The 22,204-nt window shown below is 40.4% G+C and overlaps 1 protein-coding gene and 1 long non-coding RNA gene across 2 annotated transcripts; both read left to right on the top strand.

Annotated features, from left to right (window-relative positions):
- The first annotated feature begins 11,990 nt into the window (after positions 1-11,990).
- LOC132133820 (uncharacterized) lies at positions 11,991-13,143 on the top strand. Its single transcript, XR_009429228.1, has 4 exons — positions 11,991-12,106; positions 12,201-12,317; positions 12,690-12,788; positions 12,872-13,143. It is a non-coding gene; the product is annotated as an uncharacterized LOC132133820 (long non-coding RNA).
- A 1,747-nt stretch (positions 13,144-14,890) lies between these two features.
- On the top strand, positions 14,891-20,549 carry LOC132133451 (NACHT, LRR and PYD domains-containing protein 12-like). The gene is made up of 8 exons (XM_059546278.1): positions 14,891-16,661; positions 16,779-16,952; positions 17,829-18,002; positions 18,219-18,392; positions 18,543-18,716; positions 18,819-18,992; positions 19,230-19,403; positions 19,883-20,549. The coding sequence occupies exons 1-8, from the start codon at positions 14,902-14,904 to the stop codon at positions 20,016-20,018; spliced, it is 2,940 nt and encodes a 979-aa protein (XP_059402261.1). The 5' UTR covers positions 14,891-14,901; the 3' UTR covers positions 20,019-20,549.
- The last annotated feature ends 1,655 nt before the right edge of the window (positions 20,550-22,204 follow it).

Genomic DNA, 22,204 nt, shown 5'->3' on the forward strand with positions numbered 1-22,204 from the left:
GCATTAGGGTTTCCCAACTTTGTTTGTTTTCTCCATGTCACTTAATAAAGAATTTTGGTTTGATCCATCCAAATTCTTCGCCTCAAAAACTAAATCAGAAGTCCCATTAACATTGTGTGTTATGATATACGTTGTTATTTTTTCCTCATTGTATTAAAAAAAAAAAGAAATAAAAAAAGTGTAAAAACTGTATGACGAATTTGAATGTATCATAATTTAATATATATATATATATATATATATATATATATATATATATATATATATATATATATATATATATATAGTATACATGGGTTTCCCAAATTTTACATGCCAATTCTTTACGGTAAGATCAGCCACCCCTTCTGTATTAAAATATTACATATTTATTTAGCAGACGCTTTTATCCAACGCGACTTACAAATGAGAAACTACGACAAGCGATAAAATATAAATACACGTTTTTATTATTATTATTATTACATGGACAAATTATTTCAGTTCTCTTTCATCATTACCATATAGTTTATATGTGAGAAGGGAAAAATATTTTAACAGTTTTTCAAATTTTTACAAGCAGTAGTATTATTATTTATCAATTTCGTTTTGTAAGAAATGTAATGCATCTTTATTTTGACAAGCAATCTAATATATTTGATCATCTTAAGACTTAACTTATTTATTTATTTGAGTTATGCTTTTCTCCCCTATGTCTCCATAATTGTGTGTCTAAGTCCCTTTTAATTGTCATTAAGCTGATGTTGTATGAATGTTGTAGTATTGTTGTTTTTCTTATTCACACACACACACACACACACACACACACACACACACACACACACACACACACACACACACACACACACACACCATCATCATCATCATCATCATCATCATCATCATCCTCATAATCATTCAATTCAGTTCAGTATTTATTAATCCCTGAATGGAAATGATGTTTGCAGCATATACTTGCACAGATATTCAACAATTCACTTAGGCATATATATATATATATATATACAGATGTTAAATTTTTTTTAATACTAATACATCAAATTAAAATATCTAACTGACCATCAGAGAAAGAAGAATTTAAAAACCTAATTGCTTAGCGAACGAATGGTAATTTTAACCTATATTTAAAACATCTGGGAGTACAATATCGTCGACCTGATGGTAACAATTCAAATTAGGGTAAAATGTCCATGGCACTTGCCTCATTGTATTGAAAGCAAGGGACCCTGCACGTCAAAAAAGAAAGAAAAAATCCTAAAGGAGTCGAGTTAAAAAGTGAGGTCATTAAAAAGAGACACCAAAGGGTCCTGACCAGAGAACGTGTTGCTTTCACTGTGTGCTGCTCCTTTAACAGAACCTGTTGTTCATTAAGGTTCATGTTACAGAATGTGGCAGGGCTGCATTCCATTTTATATAAGAAAAGGAAATGAAAAATAAGGCTCACAAACAGTTGAAAAGCAGATAAATGCTAACCTACCTGGAGCTAAAATGTTTTTATTTCCTTAAGTAAGCAGACATCTGTATTGTAAGGTAAGTAATAAAATATGCTTGACATGTTTATGTGAAACGTTTCATTTATGAAATTTATGTAACATACGGTAGTTAGGTAATGTCTTCATGAGTTCTGGCAACATGTAATCACTGACCTACGCATATTTAATTTAATGATTTCACTATTATGTTTTATTTTATATATATATATATATATATATATATATATATATATATATATATATATATATATATATATATATATATATATATATATGTTGCCAGGACTCATGAAGTCATTACCTAACTACCAACTACCGTATGTTACATACATTTCATAAATGAAACGTTTCAAATTATTTATTTTTTATATTATTTTTTATCTATAGCAATTCAGTAGCATATTAAAAGTGATTATGTCAAAATTTCATAATTTGGAGTTACAGGATTTTTTAAAATACTGCTACGTCATAATTATTCAACACTTATTCAACATTGCTGTTTTTTTTTTAATTACTGATTTCTATGGTAGGGCACACAATTGTGTTTAACACAATTAAGTCTTTGAAAAGTCTATAACAATAACAATTTGGGAATAGAATGTTTGATCCAGAGCGACTGAGAAAAAACATCAATATACTGACAAAGACTTGTAAGATCACTTGATGAAAGGAGGAGAAAACATTTCAGTGCAGACTACAAGAGGAACAGTATATGCTGAATGCTATTCTCGGTCAAGAAGAACATAAAAGGCCAGCAAATATGTTCAAATTAATTTGGATAGACCTGTGGAGTTGGAAGAATGTTTTATGAGAGATGTGATCCAACTGAACTTTTTGTACCCATGGAACAGCCATAGGTCTGAGGTAAAGAAAGGCAAGGCTTATGAGCAGAAGAACAGCATCCCCATCATCAAACATGGAGGTGCACCATTCTTGTTCAGGCTCTTTGCTGTTGCAGGAAGTGGAAAACTTGACTGTATAAACCTGATGGATTCTTCAAAGGATCAGGATGTTTTGGCAAGAATTGTTATTCCTTCTGTGCAGACACTGAAGCTGATGATCAGTGGACTTGCAGGACAACCATACAATACAGTATATATTCAGATATGATGAGTCTTGGTTCAGGGATCGGTCACAAAATGTTCTTGAGTGGCCTGTTCAGTCTTCAGATTTAAATAAATCAGAAAAAAAAATCAGAAAAAAAAACTATTAGGTGAAATTGAAAGAAAAAAATGTAGCAATTTGATAACCAAAGAATATCAGTGATCTGGAAACTGTTTGCACATGAGGTATGTTGCAAGATTCCAGGAGAAAGGTTACAGAAGATTGTTAGCACTTGGAGGCAACATTTATTGGAGGTCATAAAGATTAAAAACAAAACAAAAAACAATGCTCTACAAAATTTTACTTTTGGGGGGTGAATAATTTTGTACATGAATATTGAGAGTGAATATGAAATGAATATGAAAATGAATAGAATCTGTTGTGTAAAACAATCCATGCTTAAAGTCTTGATGCCATTTGTTGTCATGCAAAAAGCCTCTTTGTTGTTGCAGGTTGAAGAATGGTTGAAGAATACTAATTTAGACTAGTCATTCAAACACTAAAATGAGTGGAGACAGAGGCCCTGCAATTGAACTGGATGTTTTAAGGTTAGTACGGTTTCCTGTTTATTAATTTGAGTGTATTTGCACTCAGTTTAACTCAACATAAAAATAAAATACATTATGACAGCTTTTGATCAGATTTTTACATTTGTTATTATTTTAAAGCCTAAACAAGCCGAATGAATCTGCTTCACTGGGACAGAGTTATGTGTCTTTAGGGAATAAGTCCATGTGTCCTCAGTTAACCCTGAAAGAGAAAACCTCTCAACACAGGTAAGATCTTAGGGCTGATGCCATTCTTCTTATGATGTAGCAAGTACATCGTGTCACGTTGGGTGTTACAGATAACACAGGAGAGGGAACCAATTTGCAGGTAAGTCATTTATTAAAGGGTAATCCACAGGGGTAAACAGTCCAGGCAGGGTCAAAACCAGAATATCCAAACAAAACATAAACTAAACAAGAAGACAAGGTAAGGGCACGAACTGACGGACATGAATAAACAACGACTCCGTGACACATACTAAGACAGACCGGGTAAAATACACAAGGAGAGACAAGCGCTAATGGGAAACTGACAGGGTGTGATGATAGGTAATTAGTGACAGCTGGGTGCAATAATTAAGCAGGGACGTGAGGAATGTGATTAATGAAGTGAAAGACACCGTGGGAAAAGAGGACATCTAGTGGACACCCAGGGAACACAACCCAGACACTGTGACAATACCCCCCCTCTACGGAGCGGCTCCCAGACGCTCCACGACAAGACACAACACAGAGACAAGGAGGGAGGCGGACAGGTGGAGGCTCAGGGGGAGGGACGGAGGGCCAGAAAAAAAAAAATCATGGGGAACAGATACCAGAAGTGTAGACACAAAACAGAGAGACCAGGAGGGAGCAGGACCGGAGGAGGTTCAGGGGGAGGGACGGAGGGCCAGGCTCACAGAGGGGAACAGGCAGAAAACAAGAAACACAAAACATAAGTCCATAAGGACATCACGTGGTGCCCACCAGGGCGGAACAAAAGACCACCACAAACGTGTGATCAGGGCGGAAGCCCCCCCAGGGTGGAGCAGAAGACCCCCACAACCGTGTGGTCAGGGCGGAAGCCCCCCAGGGCGGGGCAGAAGACCACCACAACCGTGTGGTCGAGGCCGGAGTCCCCCAGGGTGGAGCGGAAGACCACCACACCCCTGTGGTCAAGGCGGAAGCCCCCCAGGGCGGAGCAGAAGACCACCACAACCTTGTGGTCGAGGCCAGAGTTCCCCAGGGCGGAGCAGAAGACCACCACCACCATGTGGTCAGGGCGGAAGGCCCCCAGGACAGAGCAGAAGACCACCACCCCCCTGTGGTCAAAGCGGAAGCCCTCCAGGGCGGAGCAGAAGACCACCACATCCCTGTGGTCGATGCACAAAGCCCCCAGGGCGGATCAGAAGCCCACCACTTCCATGCGGCCGGATCAACGGGAGGCGAGACTCTGGTAATTCCATGGTGTCTATACTGGACTCCAGAAGATCGGTGCTGGCCTGACACTGCTCATGAAGATCATTGGTGACTTGCATTTGCTCATGAAGATCAATGGTGACTTGCCTTTGTTCATGAAGATCAGAGGTGACTTGCCTTTGTTCATGAAGATCAGAGGTGACTTGCCTTTGTTCATGAAAATCAGAGGTGACTTGCCTTTGTTCATGAAGATCAGAGGTGACTTGACTCAGTCCTTGAAGATCACCGGTGACTTGACTCAGTCCTTGAAGATCACCGGTGACTTGACTCAGTCCTTGAAGATCACCGGTGACTTGACTCAGTCCTTGAAGATCACCGGTGACTTGACTTGACTCTGAAAGGTCAACGGTGACTAGCCCTGACTCTGGAGGATCAGCGGTGACTAGCCCTGACTCTGGAGGGTTAACAGTGACTAGCCCTGACTCTGGAGGGTTAACAGTGACTAGACTTGACTCTGGAGGGTCATCTGGAACCCGACTCGACTCTGGAGGGTCATCAATGACTAGCCCTGACTCTGGAAGGTCATCGGTGACTAGCCCTGACTCTGGAAGGTCATCAATGACTAGCCCTGACTCTGGAAGGTCATCGGTGACTAGCCCTGACTCTGGAAGGTCATCGGTGACTAGCCCTGACTCTGGAAGATCATCGGTGACTAGCCCTGACTCTGGAGGGTCATCGGTGACTAGCCCTGACTCTGGAATGTCATCGGTGACTAGCCCTGACTCTGGATGGTCATCGGTGACTAGCCCTGACTCTGGAAGGTCATCGGTGATTAGCCCTGACTCTGGAGAGTTCCCTGGCACCTGACTCGACTCTGGAGAGTTCCCTGGCACCTGACTCGACTCTGGAGAGTTCCCTGGCACCTGACTCGACTCTGGAGAGTTCACTGGCACCTGACTCGACTCTGGAGAGTTCACTGGCACCTGACTCGACTCTGGAGAGTTCACTGGCACCTGACTCGACTCTGGAGAGTTCACTGGCACCTGACTCGACTCTGGAGAGTTCACCGGCACCTGACTCGACTCTGGAAAGTTCACCGGCACCTGACTCGACTCTGGGGAGTTCACAGGCACCTGACTCGACTCTGGGGAGTTCACAGGCTCCTGACTCGACTCTGGAGGGTCAACTGGCACCTGAATCGACTCTGGAGGGTCAGCTGAGACTCTCATCCTGTGCAGCGGCGCTGGGCAAGCAGCCATCTTGGGCCATGACTCTGGACAGGCGGCCATCTTGTACTGTGGTGCTGGGCTGGCGGCCATCTGGGGTTGTGGCGCTGGACTGGCGGCCATCTTGTACTGTGGCGCTGGACCAGTGGCCAATTTGGGCATTGGCGCTGGGTTAGCGGCCATCTTGTGCAGTGGCGCTGGACTGACGGCCATCTTGTGCTGTGGCGCTGGACTGACGGCCATCTGGTGCTGTGGCGCTAGGCTGACGGCCATCTGGTGATGTGGCGCTAGGCTGACGGCCATCTTGGGTTGTGGAGCTGAACCGGTGGCCAATTTGGGCATTGGCGCTGGGCTGGCGGCCATCTTGGGCTGTGGCGCTGGAATGGTGGCCAATTTGGGCATTGGCGCTGGGTTAGCGGCCATCTTGTGCTGTGGTGCTTGGCTGTTAGCCATCCTGGGCAGTGGTGCTGGACTGGTGGCCATCTTGGGTTGTGGCGCTTGGCTGGTTGCCATCCTGGGCAGTGGTGCTGGGCTGACGACCACCCCGCCGGAAGAGACCGAAGTGGCTGGGGCATCCCACCGAAGCCGATGCTGCAGGTAGCGCACGAATTCTCAGAATTCCAGTGTCTCTAACTGCGCCATCTCCTCATGAGACACTGGATCATCCAGCCCGCCATTGAAATAGTCCTTGAGGGCCGCATCGTTGTAGCCCATGCCCTCGGCCAGGGACCAGAACACCTGAGCCAGGGCACCTACTTCATTGCCCTCTTGGCGGAGGGCGATCAACCGAAGGTACTTGGTTCGCTGCTCCGCCATCTTGGCTGGGGAACGGAAAAATGACATACCGCTGGTTCCTAGTGTGACGGAGTCGTTCTGTCGCGTTGGGTGTTACAGATAACACAGGAGAGGGAACCAATTTGCAGGTAAGTCATTTATTAAAGGGTAATCCACAGGGGTAAACAGTCCAGACAGGGTCAAAACCAGAATATCCAAACAAAACATAAACTAAACAAGAAGACAAGGCAAGGGCACGAACTGACGGACATGAATAAACAACGACTCCGTGACACATACTAAGACAGACCGGGTTAAATACACAAGGAGAGACAAGCGCTAATGGGAAACTGACAGGGTGTGATGATAGGTAATTAGTGACAGCTGGGTGCAATAATTAAGCAGGGACGTGAGGAATGTGATTAATGAAGTGAAAGACACCGTGGGAAAAGAGGACATCTAGTGGACACCCAGGGAACACAACCCAGACACTGTGACACATCGGGTGTTATGGGAAGTGTTTCCGGTTCCGGTTTATCTAATTAATGCAGCCTAAAAATCCATTAAAGGATATGGAAATTAGAAGCATATTAGTGTGTTATGTGTAAGCCAGGTTAAAGAGATGGGTCTTTCAGAGTTATTTCAGAGTTAAGGCGCCAAATAGGAAAAAAGTATTTTTGTTTGAAGTCTACTCCACATCTCCTCGTTCCTCACTCTGTGCTTCTCACAGTAGCGGTAGCATGACAGAATACTGGACCATAAACAGTAAGCAGTAAACCCCTACTCTCCGTGTTTTTGTTTTCGGTTTTGCAAGTGTTTTTGTTTTCCTGTTTGTTTCTTCCTGTGGGATGGAAACTGTCGCATGCTTCATTGCCATAGCCCATAGGGATCTCCCCTTCATTGAGTATGCCTGGGAGTTCAGCAGGATCGTTGCAACAACGGCATTAGGTGATGCCACCAGAACTCTATGTTCTAGCACAGGGAGAACAACCATCGTCCAGTGGACCTAAAAGACACCAAGGGACTAAGCTGAAGGGAAGGGATCCTTATGTTTGGAGAGTGTCCGGCCCCGAGCCAAAACCAGCACACTGTCAAGCCTGCCAACTGCTCCATTGTCAAGCGCACATGCTGTGCCAATGTCAAGCCCACCAGCCGCACCGTTGTCAAACCTGATGGCCGTGCCGTTCACCCTTAACTCATGGAGGAGGATGAGGAGGAAAAGAATATTCTCAGCCCTCATCCTAGCCCCTGTATCAGTTCCAGTGTCAGCTCCAGTGTCTGCTTCAACCCCTGAGTCTGCTCCAGTGTTTGCTCCAACCCCTGAGTCTAGCCCAGAAAGGCTCCAGTCCCCGAGTATAGCCCAGAGAGAGCTCCAATCTCAGAGTTTGGCCCATAGAGAGCTCCAGTCCCTGAGTTTAGCCCAGATAGGGCTCCATTCCCCAAATTTAGCCCAGAGAGAGCTCCAGTCCCCAAGTTTACCACAGAGAGGGCTTGTGTCCCCGAATCTATCCCAGAGAGGGCTCCAGTTCCCACGTCCAGCTCAAGGGGGGTACAGACCCCAAGTCAAGCCCAGGGAGGGCCACAGTTCCCATGTCAGGCTCTCGGAGGGCCAAATTAGGGAAGAGTTTTGTGTCAATTTATGACCCTGTCAATTTAAAGGAATAGTCCATACAAAAATTAAACGGTTATTTCTGCCATGAGTCCCATAAAAGTGCACCTACTACGAAGTTTAAGGCAGTCTCCTTACCTATAAATTGGTGGGCCCTTGCTCCTGGTGCCAAACAGGTTGGTACAGTGCTGGAATTCCTGTAGGGGTGCCTTACAGCAGGGCTGGCCCCTGCTACACTTAAAGTGTATGTTGTGTATGAAGAAACAGCCAGCAACAGAGAAGGACAGCAGCTTGTGAGTGTTTTGTCTTGGTTTCTCATTAGACTTCTGTGTGATCGTCATTGCTAGGAAAGTTTTTGGTTTAAATTGTGTGTGTCTTACCCTGGTAAATACGTGCTGAAAGTGGCATTTGGTTTTGTGTTTGCCTATCGCGGGACTGCCCAGTTTCGATCTGCTAAATAGTGAGGTGTGGCCAGCTGACTTCAATCACAGGTAATCAGGCAAATACAAAAGTGGTAGGTTTCGCGGCAGCGGTCACGGCAGCCCTCGTGTGAATCCTCCTTGTGTGAAGCTTCAAAATCCTCAGTACTCATCTTACTGGACCTGTCTGCTGCTTTTGACACCGTTAATCACCAGATTCTCCTGTCCACCCTCAGAAAGATGGGCATCTCTGGAACCGCACTCCTGTGGGTTAAGTCCTACCTCTCTGACAATCCTTCAGTGAGTCTTGGAGGGGTGATGTTTCTAAGTCACAACACCTTACTACTGGGGTTCCTCAAGGCTCAGTACTTGGACCACTTCTCTTCTCCATCTACATGACGTCATTAGGATCTGTCATTCAGAAGCATGGCTTTTCTTACCACTGCTACGCTGATGACACCCAACTCTACTTCTCATTCCAACCAGATGGCCCGACGGTAGCTGCTCGCATTTCAGCCTGTCTGAGTGACATTTCTAGCTGGATAAATGACCATCACCTTCAGCTTAACCTTACGAAGACAGAACTCCTGGTGATTCCAGCTAACCCATTGCTTCATCACAACTTCTCTATACAGCTGGGTTCGTCAACCATTACTCCTTTGAGGCAGCCATAAACCTAGGAGTTGTGATGGATCATCAGTTATGCTTCACAGACCACATTGCTACAACGACCCGGTCCTGCAGGTTTGCCTTATACAACATTAGGAAGATTAGACCCTTCCTTTCAGAGCAAGCCACCCAACTTCTTGTCCAAGCTCTTGTTCTCTCCAGACTGGACTATTGTAATGCTCTCCTGGCGGGCCTTCCTGCATGTACTGTCAAGCCTCTGCAATTGATCCAGAATGCAGCAGCAAGGGTTGTCTTCAATGAGCCAAAAAATAGCTCACGTTACTCCTCTCCTCATCAGGTTACACTGACTACCAGTAGCCGCTCACATCAAATTCAAGGTACTGATGCTAGCCTACAAGACGACCACTGGCACGGCACCAGCATACCTAAACTCACTGGTTAAATCTTATGTGCCCTCCAGAAGTTTGCGCTCTGCAAGTGAGCGACGCCTTGTGGTGCCATCCCAAAGAAGTTCAAAATCACTCTCACGGACCTTTTCCTGGACTGTGCCGAGCTGGTGGAATGACCTCCCAATCTCAATTCGTACAGCTGAGTCTTTACTCATTTTCAAGAAACATCTAAAGACTCATGTTTTTCGACAGCACTTAACCTACTAATACTAGCACTTTTCCTTTTCTTGTCTTTGCATTTATTAAAAAAAAAAAAAAAACCTGGCTATGCGTTCTATATTAGACTAACTGAGACTTGTCGTGGCACTTGTATACTGTTGTTGTTCTCTTGTTGACCTGACTGCTTCTATTGTTCTCATTTGTAAGTCGCTTTGGATAAAAGCGTCTGCTAAATGATTAAATGTAAATGTAAATGTGTATGTTGCAGCATTTGACTAGCCATGTACATATTAATGGAGCTTCTGTAGGGAGATAACCCTTGGTTTCTTGATTTTTGCATAGTTTTAAGTGGCTAAGACATATCTACAGGATGTGATTGTGGTCCTTGAAGGTTTATCAGATGTTCGATTCAAACACTTATATAGTCAGTAGAAGGGAGTCACTTGCGCTTCAGCCTGGTTGGTGCTCACGAAACAGGATAATTAATTAATAAATAACGACTAACGTTTTGACGCTCATGCGTCTTCTTCAGAGTCAAACAATGAATGTCAACATACAGATTTTATAGCATTGAAGTTCAATTCATTGGACAAGAGTGGGGTCAGTATGGGGAGTTGCTTTGCATCGTCGTATGCATGCCTAGTAATTTGTTTTTGGGAAGCTAAATTCATTGGTAATCCTGTTAACAACTTATTTCTTCCTAAAATCCCTTTGTGGAAGAGATGCATCGATGATGTTTTCTTCATCTGGACAGGGACCTTGTTTGAATTGGAGAATTTCATGGCCTATATTAACTCTACCACATCCTTTCTGAGATTCACAGTAGAATAATCTACAGACAATATTAATGTTTTAGATTTGACTATTTAAATTCCCAAGGAGGTTTAGCAACATCGATTTATCGTAAACCTCTTAGCAGAAATACTATCCTCAGAGCAGATAGCCATCATACTAAGCAACTTAAATTATTCCTATTGGCCAATTTTTACGGCTTAGAAGAAATTGTAGTAACGATGCCGAGTTTGAGCGCGGAGCAGTTTAAATGATAGAACGCCTGTAATAGGGGCTATACTGAAAGCGACATCTCCGCAGCTTATGAACGAGCTTGATCGACGCCATGATCACATCTCTTGATTAAAACCAAGCGTTAGTCGTTTTTTATTAATAAATTATTAAAAACGTTGTGTGCTCCGGTTCTGTTTCCTTGGTCCTAGCTAGACCTTGGGTTTCCTCACTTATATAGTCAGCTTCAGAAAACTTTCTGGCTCCTAAAGTGGCCCCACTGTTATCACTAACATCACTGCAAAGAGCAAGAAATCTGCAGGCCTTTTCAGTATTCTCCTCTTGCTAATGTGGAATGGCTTCACCTCTAGGTGTCAGAACACACTCCACTCGAAGTGTAGCATCTTCCAAGGCACTATCCAAGGATGAATCCGAAAAGGATTTTTGTGCAGCAGGCATGTACAAAAAATATTCTCGTCGCTACGGTAGCCTCTTACATCAACCACCATGGCGGGATGTGTTCTCACCCCTGTTTCGGGCAGGCACAGCAAATCCCACTCTGGGTGGAAGACAGACTGGATTCCCTGAGGCCAGTTTATATTCCAGGGCATGCACATCTGTGAGAACACATCCTGCAGAGCCTGAAGTCTGGGTAAAGAATAAGTTTTGCCAGGATCAAGCATGCCTGTTGTTGAATTTGAGCTGAATGCAGGCAGCTTACCCTCACATTCATATACACACTTATATACACACTTATTCAAAATGGCTGTGGTGATATTGAGAGAAACAGAGGAGATGAATTGTTCAATAAAGTCGTTATTTTTGTTTTCTTCATATACAAAAAGTATTCTCGTCGCTTCATAATGTTATGGTTGAACCACTGATGGCAGATGGACTATTCTGACGATGTCTTTTATACGTTCTGGACTTTGATATTGTATTTTAATTGGCAGTGAATAGCACAGTCACAAGCCTCCTGGTTTTCACCCAAAATATCTTAAATTGTGTTCCAAAGACGAACATAGCTTTACGGGTTAGGAACAACATGGGGGTAAGTGATTAATGACCAAATTTGGTGTGGAGTAACCCTGTAAGTGTGTAAACCTCACTCCAAACTAACATCATAGAAAAATAGAAAACATATAATGAAGTACCAGTTCTGTTTTTTTGTTTGTTTGTTTTTTTAGTTTGAACAAGCCAGATAAATCTGCTTTACCAGGATTAAATTATGTCCCTTTGGGGAATGAGCCGATACCTCCTCAGTTAACATTGAGGGAGAGAAATGCTCAACACAGGTGAGATCATAGTGCTGCTAAACATGTGAATACTGCTTTCGACAAGTAGTATGTCATGAAATCCTATCTCCATTAAAACATTTCTTTATTTTAGGTTGATTAATCGTGAGGACTCTGACTTCTCTCTGCCCAGTGGTTTGTCAGTGAAAAGTGAGCACTCAATGGATTGTCCTATCAACATCAGTGGAGGACCAGTCACTACAGAACTGAAGTATGTTAGCACAGTGTTAAGCAACAGTCTGTTTCTGCTAACATAAACAATGTAAGAGTTTTTGGTGCATATATGTATTAATTGGTCTTTAGACATTTGTACCAAAATGGTCTGGTGTGAACAGGCCCTACAATTAGCATAAATAGAGGCCTTGCTCTTGAACAGTACCATCTAGAGCCTGAGCTGATTATAGAACCCAATGGCTTGTTCCACTGGTTTCTACTGTGTACTAAGGCTTATGGTACTTTTGCATTTCCCAAAAGCTTTTTTTTTCTTTTTCAATCATGATCTCACATGCACATTATTCAACCCACAACATGAAGTGCTTGGACAGAAATGTATGAATGTATTTATTTATTTATTTATTTATAGCTTGAACAGGCCAAATAAACCTTCTTCACCAGGACCAAGTCATGTGTCTTTGGGGAATATGTCTATAACCTCACCATTATCCTTTATGCCTGAACACAAGTGAGCTAATACACCACACTTATACTGCATCAAACAAGAATGTTATAAAAACTCACTTATTTTGGAATATTTCTTCATTTTAGGTTGGTTGAGCGGGAGCAGTCAATGGATTATCCTCATAAATTCAGCAGAGAATCTGTCCTTATAGAACTGAAGTATGTTAGCCATGTGTTAAACAATTATAAACAATATACATCAATGTTTGTTACCATGAGATACATACAAATGCTTTTAATGTATTCACGTATTTAAATATGCCTTCAGAAAGGTGTGTCTGTCTCGTTCAAAAAATTTTCAGAAGGCAAAAACATCCATATTTGAAAATCTGAAAAATCTAATATACAGGTTTCTTTCTTTCTTTCTTTCTTTCTTTCTTTCTTTCTTTCTTTCTTTCTTTCTTTCTTTCTTTCTTTCTTTCTTTCTTTCTTTCTTTCTCTCTCTCTCTGTCTATCTCTCTCTCTCTTTCTTTCTTTCTTTCTTTTGTGTTTAATTTGTGCCCCTATCATCAACTGGTCTTTTTTTGGCATTGCTGAGTTAGGCTGATTGAGATGCTTAAACAGAGCAAGAAATATTCTGAAAAACCAGTAATCATCTCATTCTAAAAAAAAAAAGTCAAGAAAAGGGAAAGAAAACAGTATTAATAAAATATTTTCAAACTATATATATATATATAGGTGCATCTCAATAAATTAGAATGTCATGGAAAAGTTAATTTATTTCGGTAAGTCAACTCAAATTGTGAAACTTGTGTATTAAATAAATGTTAACATGAATGTTAACAGAAAGTTGAGTGGAAGGAAAAACTGTGGAAGAAAAAGATGCACAACCAACCGAGAGAACTGTTGCCTTATGAGGATTGTAAAGCAAAATCGATTCAAGAATTTGAGTGAACTTCACAAGGAATGGACTGAGGCTGGGATTGAAGCATACAGACGTGTCAAGGGATTTGGCATTCTTTACAATTGTCGTATTCCTCTTGATAAGCCACTCCTGAACCACAGACAACATCAGAGGCATCTTACCTGGGCTAAGGAGTAGAACTGGACTGTTGCCTAGTGATCCAAAGTCCTCTTTTCAGATGAGAGCAAGTTTTGTATTTCATTTGGAAACCAAGGTCCTAGAGTCTGGAGGAAGGGTGGAGAAGCTCATAGCCCATGTTGCTTGAAATCCAGTGTTAAGTTTCCACAGTCTGTGATCATTTGGGGTGCAATATCATCTGCTGGTGTTGGTCCATTGTGTTTTTTCAAAACCAAAGGCACTGCACACGTTTACCAAGAAATTTAGGAGCACTTCATGCTTCCTTCGGCTGACCAGCTTTTTGAAGATGATGATTTCATTTACCAGCAGGATTTGACATGTGCCCACACTGCCAAAAGCACCAAAAGTTGGTTAAATGACCATGGTATTGGTATGCTTCACTGGCCAGTAAACTCACCAGACATGGGCTTCCATACCACCTCAGCAGTGCCACAAACTGATGACCTCCATGCCATGCCGAACTGAGGCAGAAATTAAAGCAAAAGGTGCCTCTATTAAATATTGAGTACATGAAGAGTAAATGAACATACTTTCCAGAAGCCCAACAGTTCACTAAAAAAGTTTTTTTTTTTTTTTTTTGGTCTTATGAATTAATCTAATTTGTTGAGATTGGTGTGTTTTTGTTAAATGTGAGCCAAAATCATCAAAATTAAAAGAACCAAAGACTTAAACTACTTCAGTCTGTGTGCATTGAAATGATTTAATACACTAGTTTAACAATTTGAGTTGAATTACTGAAATGAATGAACTTTTCCATGACATTCTAATTTATTGAGATCCACCTGTATATACTGAAAAAAATACACACTTCCCATTTGACAATATTTTTTCAATTATCTACAAAACCTAATATTGCAACATTAAATACATACTTTTCATTTACACATGTTGTTGTCACGTATTTTGTCTTTCAGAATTCAGCAGAAGGAATCAAGGTCAAATGTTCTAAATGGTATTCCTTTCAATAATGTCATGTCAAATGTTTTATATAGAATGATTCCATATTTTTTTATTCTAACTATGTCTTGTGTCAAACATTACAGGGGATCTGATTGGGACATATCAGTATAAGAGGATGTTAAGGAACAGGTGCCAGTGTATATTTGAGGGGAATGAAGAGCACAGCGGCCCCTCTCTGCTTAACAATATCTATACAGAGCTCTACATCACTGATGGTCAAAGCAGTGAGCACACCAATGAACATGAAATCAGACAGATCGAGACAGCATCAAAACATTCAGCCACATGGGATGAACCTATCAAGGCTAATAATATCTTTAAAACTTCTTCAGGATCTACTAAACAAATCCAAACTGTGCTAACCAAAGGAATCGCTGGCATTGGGAAAACAGTGTCTGTGCAAAAGTTCACACTAGACTGGGTTGAGGACAGAGCCAACCAGGACATCCACATGATATTTCCACTACCTTTTCGAGAAATGAATGTAATTAAAGAAAAGAAAGTTAGTCTGATAAACATTCTCGAGTGCTTTTTCAATCTAAAGATAGATCCAGAAGTGTTACACTCAGACGAATACAAGATAGTCTTTATCTTTGATGGACTTGATGAATGTCGTTTTCCCCTGGATTTCCAAAACAACAGGAGTTGCTCTAGTGTGACTGAATCAGTCTCAGTCGGTGTCCTACTGACAAACCTCATCTGCAAGAATTTAATTCCTTCTGCTTTTGTCTGGATAACCTCACGACCAGCTGCAGCAGGTCAAATACCACCTGACTTCTTTGACCGTGTGACAGAAGTGCGAGGTTTCAATGACTCCTACAAGGAAGAATACTTCAAGAAAAAAATAAGTGATCCAGACTTGTCCTCCCGCATAATCTCCCACTTGAAGTCCTCAAAGGTTCTTCACATCATGTGCCACATCCCAGTGTTCTGTTGGATATCAGCTACAGTTCTCGAAAGAATGTTTCGTGATTCTGAGGGGGGTGAGATTCCCAAGACCCTCACGCAAATGTATTCACATTTCTTGATGTTCCAGATCAAGCAAGGGAGTCACAAATACAATGAGAATTCCGAAGCCGGTTTGAAGTGGGATAACCAGACCACATTTTTGCTTGGAAAGCTTGCATTTCAGCAGCTTGAAAAGGGTAATTTGTTGTTCTATGAAGAAGATTTGAGGGAATGTGGCATTGACCTTCACATTGCATCAGTGTATTCAGGAGTTTGTACCCAAATCTTCAGAGAAGTAGCAGGGCTACTTCAGGAGAGGGTCTTCAGCTTCATACACTCAAGTATACAGGAGTTTCTGGCTGCATTGTATGCATTTCTTGTGTTTGTCAACCATAAACGGAATGTCCTCAGTCAGACGACAAATGCTAAAATCATTAATACTTTCAAAAAAATGTCAGTGCAGGAATTTTTAAAGTGTGCTGTAGATAATGCTTTAGCAAGTGAAAATGGACATTTGGACCTTTTCCTTCGCTTCTTGTTGGGACTGTCCCTTGAGTCCAACCAGACTCTTCTTAAGGGACTCCTGAATGAGGTGAGTGATACTGAAAGCAGCATAAAAATGATTCAATACGTCAAGGAAAAAATAAGGGACCACCCTTCAGCAGAGCAGGCAATAAGTCTTTTCCATTGCCTAAGTGAAATGAAAGATGATTCTTTGGTTGAGGAAATGCAGGACTTCATTAATTCACATGGTTTTATTGGTGGAAAGCTATCTCCTTCAAGCTTTTCTGCTTTGGCCTACATATTGCTCACATCTGCAGAAGAACTGGATGTGTTTGACTTGTCAAAGTTTGTTCATCCGAGCATGTCTTCAAATGAGGGACTGTTAAGATTGCTGCCAGTTATCAAAGCATCCCGATCAGTTATGTAAGTTTGTCATGCCAGAAACTTTATCTTCCCAAGTATTTTAAACACAGGTGTGGATGCTTAGTCAGCATATTCCAAAAACACAGTACCTTAACCTGCTTTCTTTATTTCCTTCAGATTGAGGTGCTGTAATGTGACAGATAAAGGTTGTTCAGGTCTGTCCTCTGTACTTAGTTCAAGTCTCACATGTTTGAGAGAACTGGATTTGACTTCCAACAATCTTCAAGATTCAGGAATAAAACAACTTGCTGCCGGACTGGGGAATCCTCAGTGTAAACTAGAAATTTTGAGGTAGGAAGTAGACTGTGCCCATGACATCTATTAAAAAAACAACGTGCAGTGGCAAAAATTTCCAAATTAGAAGTATCTATGGCTTTTGATTATAAAACTTAAATTTGTTAAATGTTGTGTAGAATTATTGTATGTAGGAAAATAAAGTGACAGTGGATAGTTTGTCCCTGCTTCCACTTGCCTGGCCAGTGGAACATTTGGTTTAGACAAATTCACATCATACATCAAAAGAGCTATTAAGTCCTAAATTATTTTTCAAAATGTTCCCCTAAAATACCTGATAATAAAAATAGACACAAAGAAGACAGCTGTGACATACAGTTCAGAGCTATACAATAAATGTAGATAGCTCAGCTAAATTGGTAACATGGACTTCCTGTCCATATTTTCCAGCCTTCGACCTAACACATTTTAATAGACTTTTCTTGAGACAATGTTGAGATCTCTGTTAAAACTAGAAAACTTTGAAATTATCCTTCTCTTTTTCTTAGAGGAATCATTGTGAAATGGAAAACTTTAGTAAAAGTCTCAATTTGCTGTCCATTGATTCACATTGAGTGAGTGAGTGAGTGAGTGAATGAGTGAGTGAAGTGACATTCAGCCAAGTATGGTGATGCATACTCAGAATTTGTGCTCTGCATTTAACCCATCCGAAATGCACACACACAGAGCAGTGAACACACACACACACACACTGTGAGCACACACCCGGAGCAGTGGGCAGCCATTTATGCTGCGGCGCCCGGGGAGCAGTTGGGGGTTCGATGCCTTGCTCAAGGGCACCTAAGTCGTGGTATTGAAGGATGTTGTTGGTATGTTGAAGAAACAACAAACATATTTTATTTGTGATTTTTCTTTTCTTTCTTGTGGTTGTAGACTTTTCAATTGCAGCATCAGTGAAAATGGCTGTGCTTCTTTGGCTTCAGCTTTGAAGTCAAACCCAGCTCACTTAATTGAACTGGATTTGACGCACAACAACCCTCATGATACAGGTGTGAAAATGCTTTCTGATGTGCTAACAGATAGAAGCTGTAAACTGGAAACACTAAGGTGGGTTCTAATATGTGGGCACTTAAATATATATATAACTTTCACTTGGGTTGCTATTCATTTTAAAACCCATTGAGTCCTTTTAAAATCTTTCTTGTTTTTGTCTATAATCAAATAGCAATCCCTCATACATTTCTGTGGTACTGAGTTTCATTTTTGAACAAAGCAATTGCAGAATTACAGATTGAATTACAGATTGAGGGCCTTTTATTTTAGGTTGATGGCCTGTGAACTTACTAGGAAAAGTTGTGCGGCACTGGCCCAAGCACTTCAGTCCACCTCTACAAGCCTGAAACATTTAGATTTAAGTTTAAATGACCTTCAGGATTCAGGAGTGGAACTGCTCTGTGTTGGTCTAAAGAGTCCGTCCTGCAAGCTTGAGACATTGAGGTATTACAATCAGACAAGTAGACAGTGTTCATGTGCTGAGTAACAATATGATGATGTCGATAGATGACTGGTCTGATTCTGAGGAAATAATATCACATGCTTTGTATCACATGACAATTGTTCATGATTATTTCCCTTTACTATTTGCAGTCTATCAGACTGTAAAATTACTGCCTACGGATGTTCTGCATTGTCACCTGCTTTAAAGTCAAACCCATCACACATGAGAGAGTTGGACCTCAGCATTAACAACCTCTCAGACTCAGGATTAAAGCATCTGCTCCCTGTGTTTGAAGACACACGTTTGCATCTAGAGAGATTATGGTAATAGGCCTTCAGTTTGTTTTATCATGTAATGTACATCTCACAATTAACAGAGGAGACTGGATGGACATTTGGAGCATGTTGTTTTTGTGCTTTTCTCAGGCTGAATAATTGCAATCTCACACACGAAAGCTGTCGGATGATGGGTTATGTAAACAAACCAGAACACTCAGGTCTGAGAGAGCTGAACATCAGTGCTAATGCAATACTGGATTCAGGCTTGAAGCAGCTTTCAGTGGCACTTTGCCAACTTCTGTCAGGATTGCAGTCCCTGAGGTAATAAAGATTTTCAGTAATTAGTAATTTCAGTTCAAACGAAATGAAGAAATTATTATTATTATTATTATTGTGAACTGTAACTTAAATTTCCAATTGAATCATATGAATCACAGATACACCTATGAAAGGTGAATCTGTACACTACAGAAAATGTGACTGTTTTTACTTGAACAAAATATATATGTAATTTAATTAAGTTAAGTTATCTTGTTATAATTGCATTACACTTTGCAGTGTAACATACTGTGGGCTTACGGCAGATGGGTGTGCTGTTCTGGCATCAACTCTCAGCTCTAACCAGTCACAGCTAAAAACACTGGATCTCAGAGGAAATAAACTGACGGATTCAGGAGTGAAGTCACTCTCAGATCTACTGGAGGATCCACAAAGTACATTAGAAGAACTTGAGTGAGTATTTGAAAATTATACAGACAGTTTACTCCTTGTGCTATGCCATAATATATCCTACACCTCATTTAAAAACTAGGTGTTATTTAAATAATAAACCAGGATTGGATTATTGTATATATTTTTTGGTTGTGTGCAACAATATTCAGGTGAATCTTAAGGAAATGTGTGGGCCATATTTTGCCCCGAAACAAATAGACAGAAGTGGAAATTTAAAGATACCAATTGTAGTAATAAGAATGAAGTACTATTGGTACTAATGGGTAGAATGTTAAAATTATTTCATAATCCAAAATATTGCAATGAAAATGCCTAAAATATATTTTATTTCCTTATGCAAGGTGACTACCATTTCTTTGTTATTTCTTCTGTTTGGTTGTGAAATATGACCCAGACACATTCTTGAGACTATGTTTCTCTTTAATATTTATTTTACAATATCCCAGTACCAATTACTGATTTAAATATTCACCTCACAGATTCATGGATGGAATAATATCCAAAAATCAGTCAGCTATTGATGATCCCCACAAACAGAATGCTCTACCTGAAAAATCAACAAAATCAAAAGAGCAAAAAACAAAAGGCGTGCGTATGCTTTTAAAAAAAAAGTGACTGTTATTACTACATTTAGTGTGAGTTGGACAATTTTGCTCACAGCTGTGTTACACCAGTCCAGTCAAGCAGACCTGAAAGAAAGCTTTATATTAGATCACTAGTTAAAGTGTGACATCTGCAGTGACTGTGACTGGGGACATGTTCAGTTCACCTCGTTTTATCGTGGCCATGATATATTAACTAAAATGTTTAATAAAATGTTGTGGCCACAAGATCCTATTGAGTGAAGGGCATCCATTTCTCGTGGGCACGAGTTTAATATGTCAAAATCTTAAAACAATATTTTATTTTGAATGAAGAAATTATTATATTAATTATTATAGAAATGATTACATTATCAAATTATTATATTAGCCATAGGCCAAGGTGCCCAGACTGTATTGCGCGCGATGTAGACAGCATTCAAATGAAGTCTATCATGAATAAATGTTACATAAAGCACATCAAATAAAATAGACCTACATAAAACATTTTATCCATTAGCTTAAGTCCTTCAACTGATCGTCTTTTTTTTTGTAATATTTGTATATTATTATTAATATTGTTTATATTTTTTTATGTTCGCTGTTATGTATTTGACTTATTTCCCCTTTATTTCGATCTCTTTACTTAACGTTCTGAACAGTTTTGTAAATAATAGCCTACTGTAAAAGCCTGACATGCCAGTAAAGCTTTGATTATGCTGCATGACTGGAATTTTTACTGGAAGTGCAGTTTAAAGGTTGAAATTAACATACATTTAATTTTATTTATAGGCTATAATTAAAAATACTATAGTGTTTCATTTAAAAATTAATTATTTGTGTATCATTTGTAGATGAAAACACAACACGCTCATTTATCGGCACACACGGGTGTAAATACAATTGTCAGGCGTTTACAGTATTTGCAAAATATATGGTAGCATATGAATAACAGATTATTTGGTAAAGCGATATGCAAGCTGAAAATGGAGAAATACAACAATATAGCCCTAACCAGTTAATTTAATATTATTATATCACAATTTATTATTAATAATAATAATATGCGAATATGAAATAAAATATACAATCAATTAACAAATTTACAAGACTATGGGATGTATAAAAATATTTCTCCATCTCTGATAAATGCAGGTTGTTCTGTTCACGCAGTTATGTTCACGCATTAAACTCATGGCCACGAGAAATGTTGTTCTCTCAACACAGGATCTCAAGGCTACGATATTAAGGTGTTGTTACCTCGACAATGATCTTGTGGCCACGACATATTATCACATTCCCATGAGTAAAATATGTCGTGGGCGAGTAAACCGAACATGTCCCTCCTGGTCACTGTAGACATCAGGTCTCAGTGCTGCTTATCATCTGAATTATTCAAACCGACAAGGAAAGGTCATCATGGAAACTACTTTGTGGAAAATGGCCTGGAACACCTGTACAGATTACGCAGCATGAGCGTGACATGGCCTTATGGGTACAGTATGAATCATGCATAGCTTCATTCTTTAGCACGAACGGTATGGCAAAAACATTTCGGAGATGAGGTACAAGGGAAATATGAGGAATAGCAGGTTTGTCAGTCAGCTACAGATACAGGTGTTTGAAGATGTGTTCTGTAAATATGGATCCAAATCTGTTTCCTGTGGCTCAGTGGTAAAAGCATTGCGTTAGCAGTGCAAAAGGTCAGGGGTTTGATTCCCAGCGAACTGGTTAAATGGTGTTGAGTTAAATACTGGTTAAAAAAAATGTATAGCCTGTAAGTTCCTTTGTATAAAAGTTTCTGATAAATGTAATGTAAATCTGCTGCACTCTGAAACCTTTACTTTAGTGTACGTCTATATACAAATTCAAAACAAATATGTATGTACATTGTGTATATATACAAATATAAGATTTAGTTGATATTATTATAGTTAAAACATTTTGATATCGACAGCTGCTAAATATGTTGACTTGGCAAATATTTATACAGTATTTACTGTAAACTACAACCTCTTCTGAGATCCTAAGCATCTGACTTTATCTTTCCACCTGGAAACCAATCACAATACCCTAGCAACCGCCTAGTAACAGCCTAGCAAAGTTAAGCCTTAGTCTAAATGCCTAGGAATGACTCAAAACACCATAATAACCAGCAAGCAACATCTACATCTGTTCAAAGTATAACATTTTTTGAAATATTGAATTCAGTCACTCATC

The sequence above is a fragment of the Carassius carassius genome, chromosome 50 (assembly GCF_963082965.1).
Source record: "Carassius carassius chromosome 50, fCarCar2.1, whole genome shotgun sequence".
NCBI classification, from domain to species: domain Eukaryota; kingdom Metazoa; phylum Chordata; class Actinopteri; order Cypriniformes; family Cyprinidae; genus Carassius; species Carassius carassius.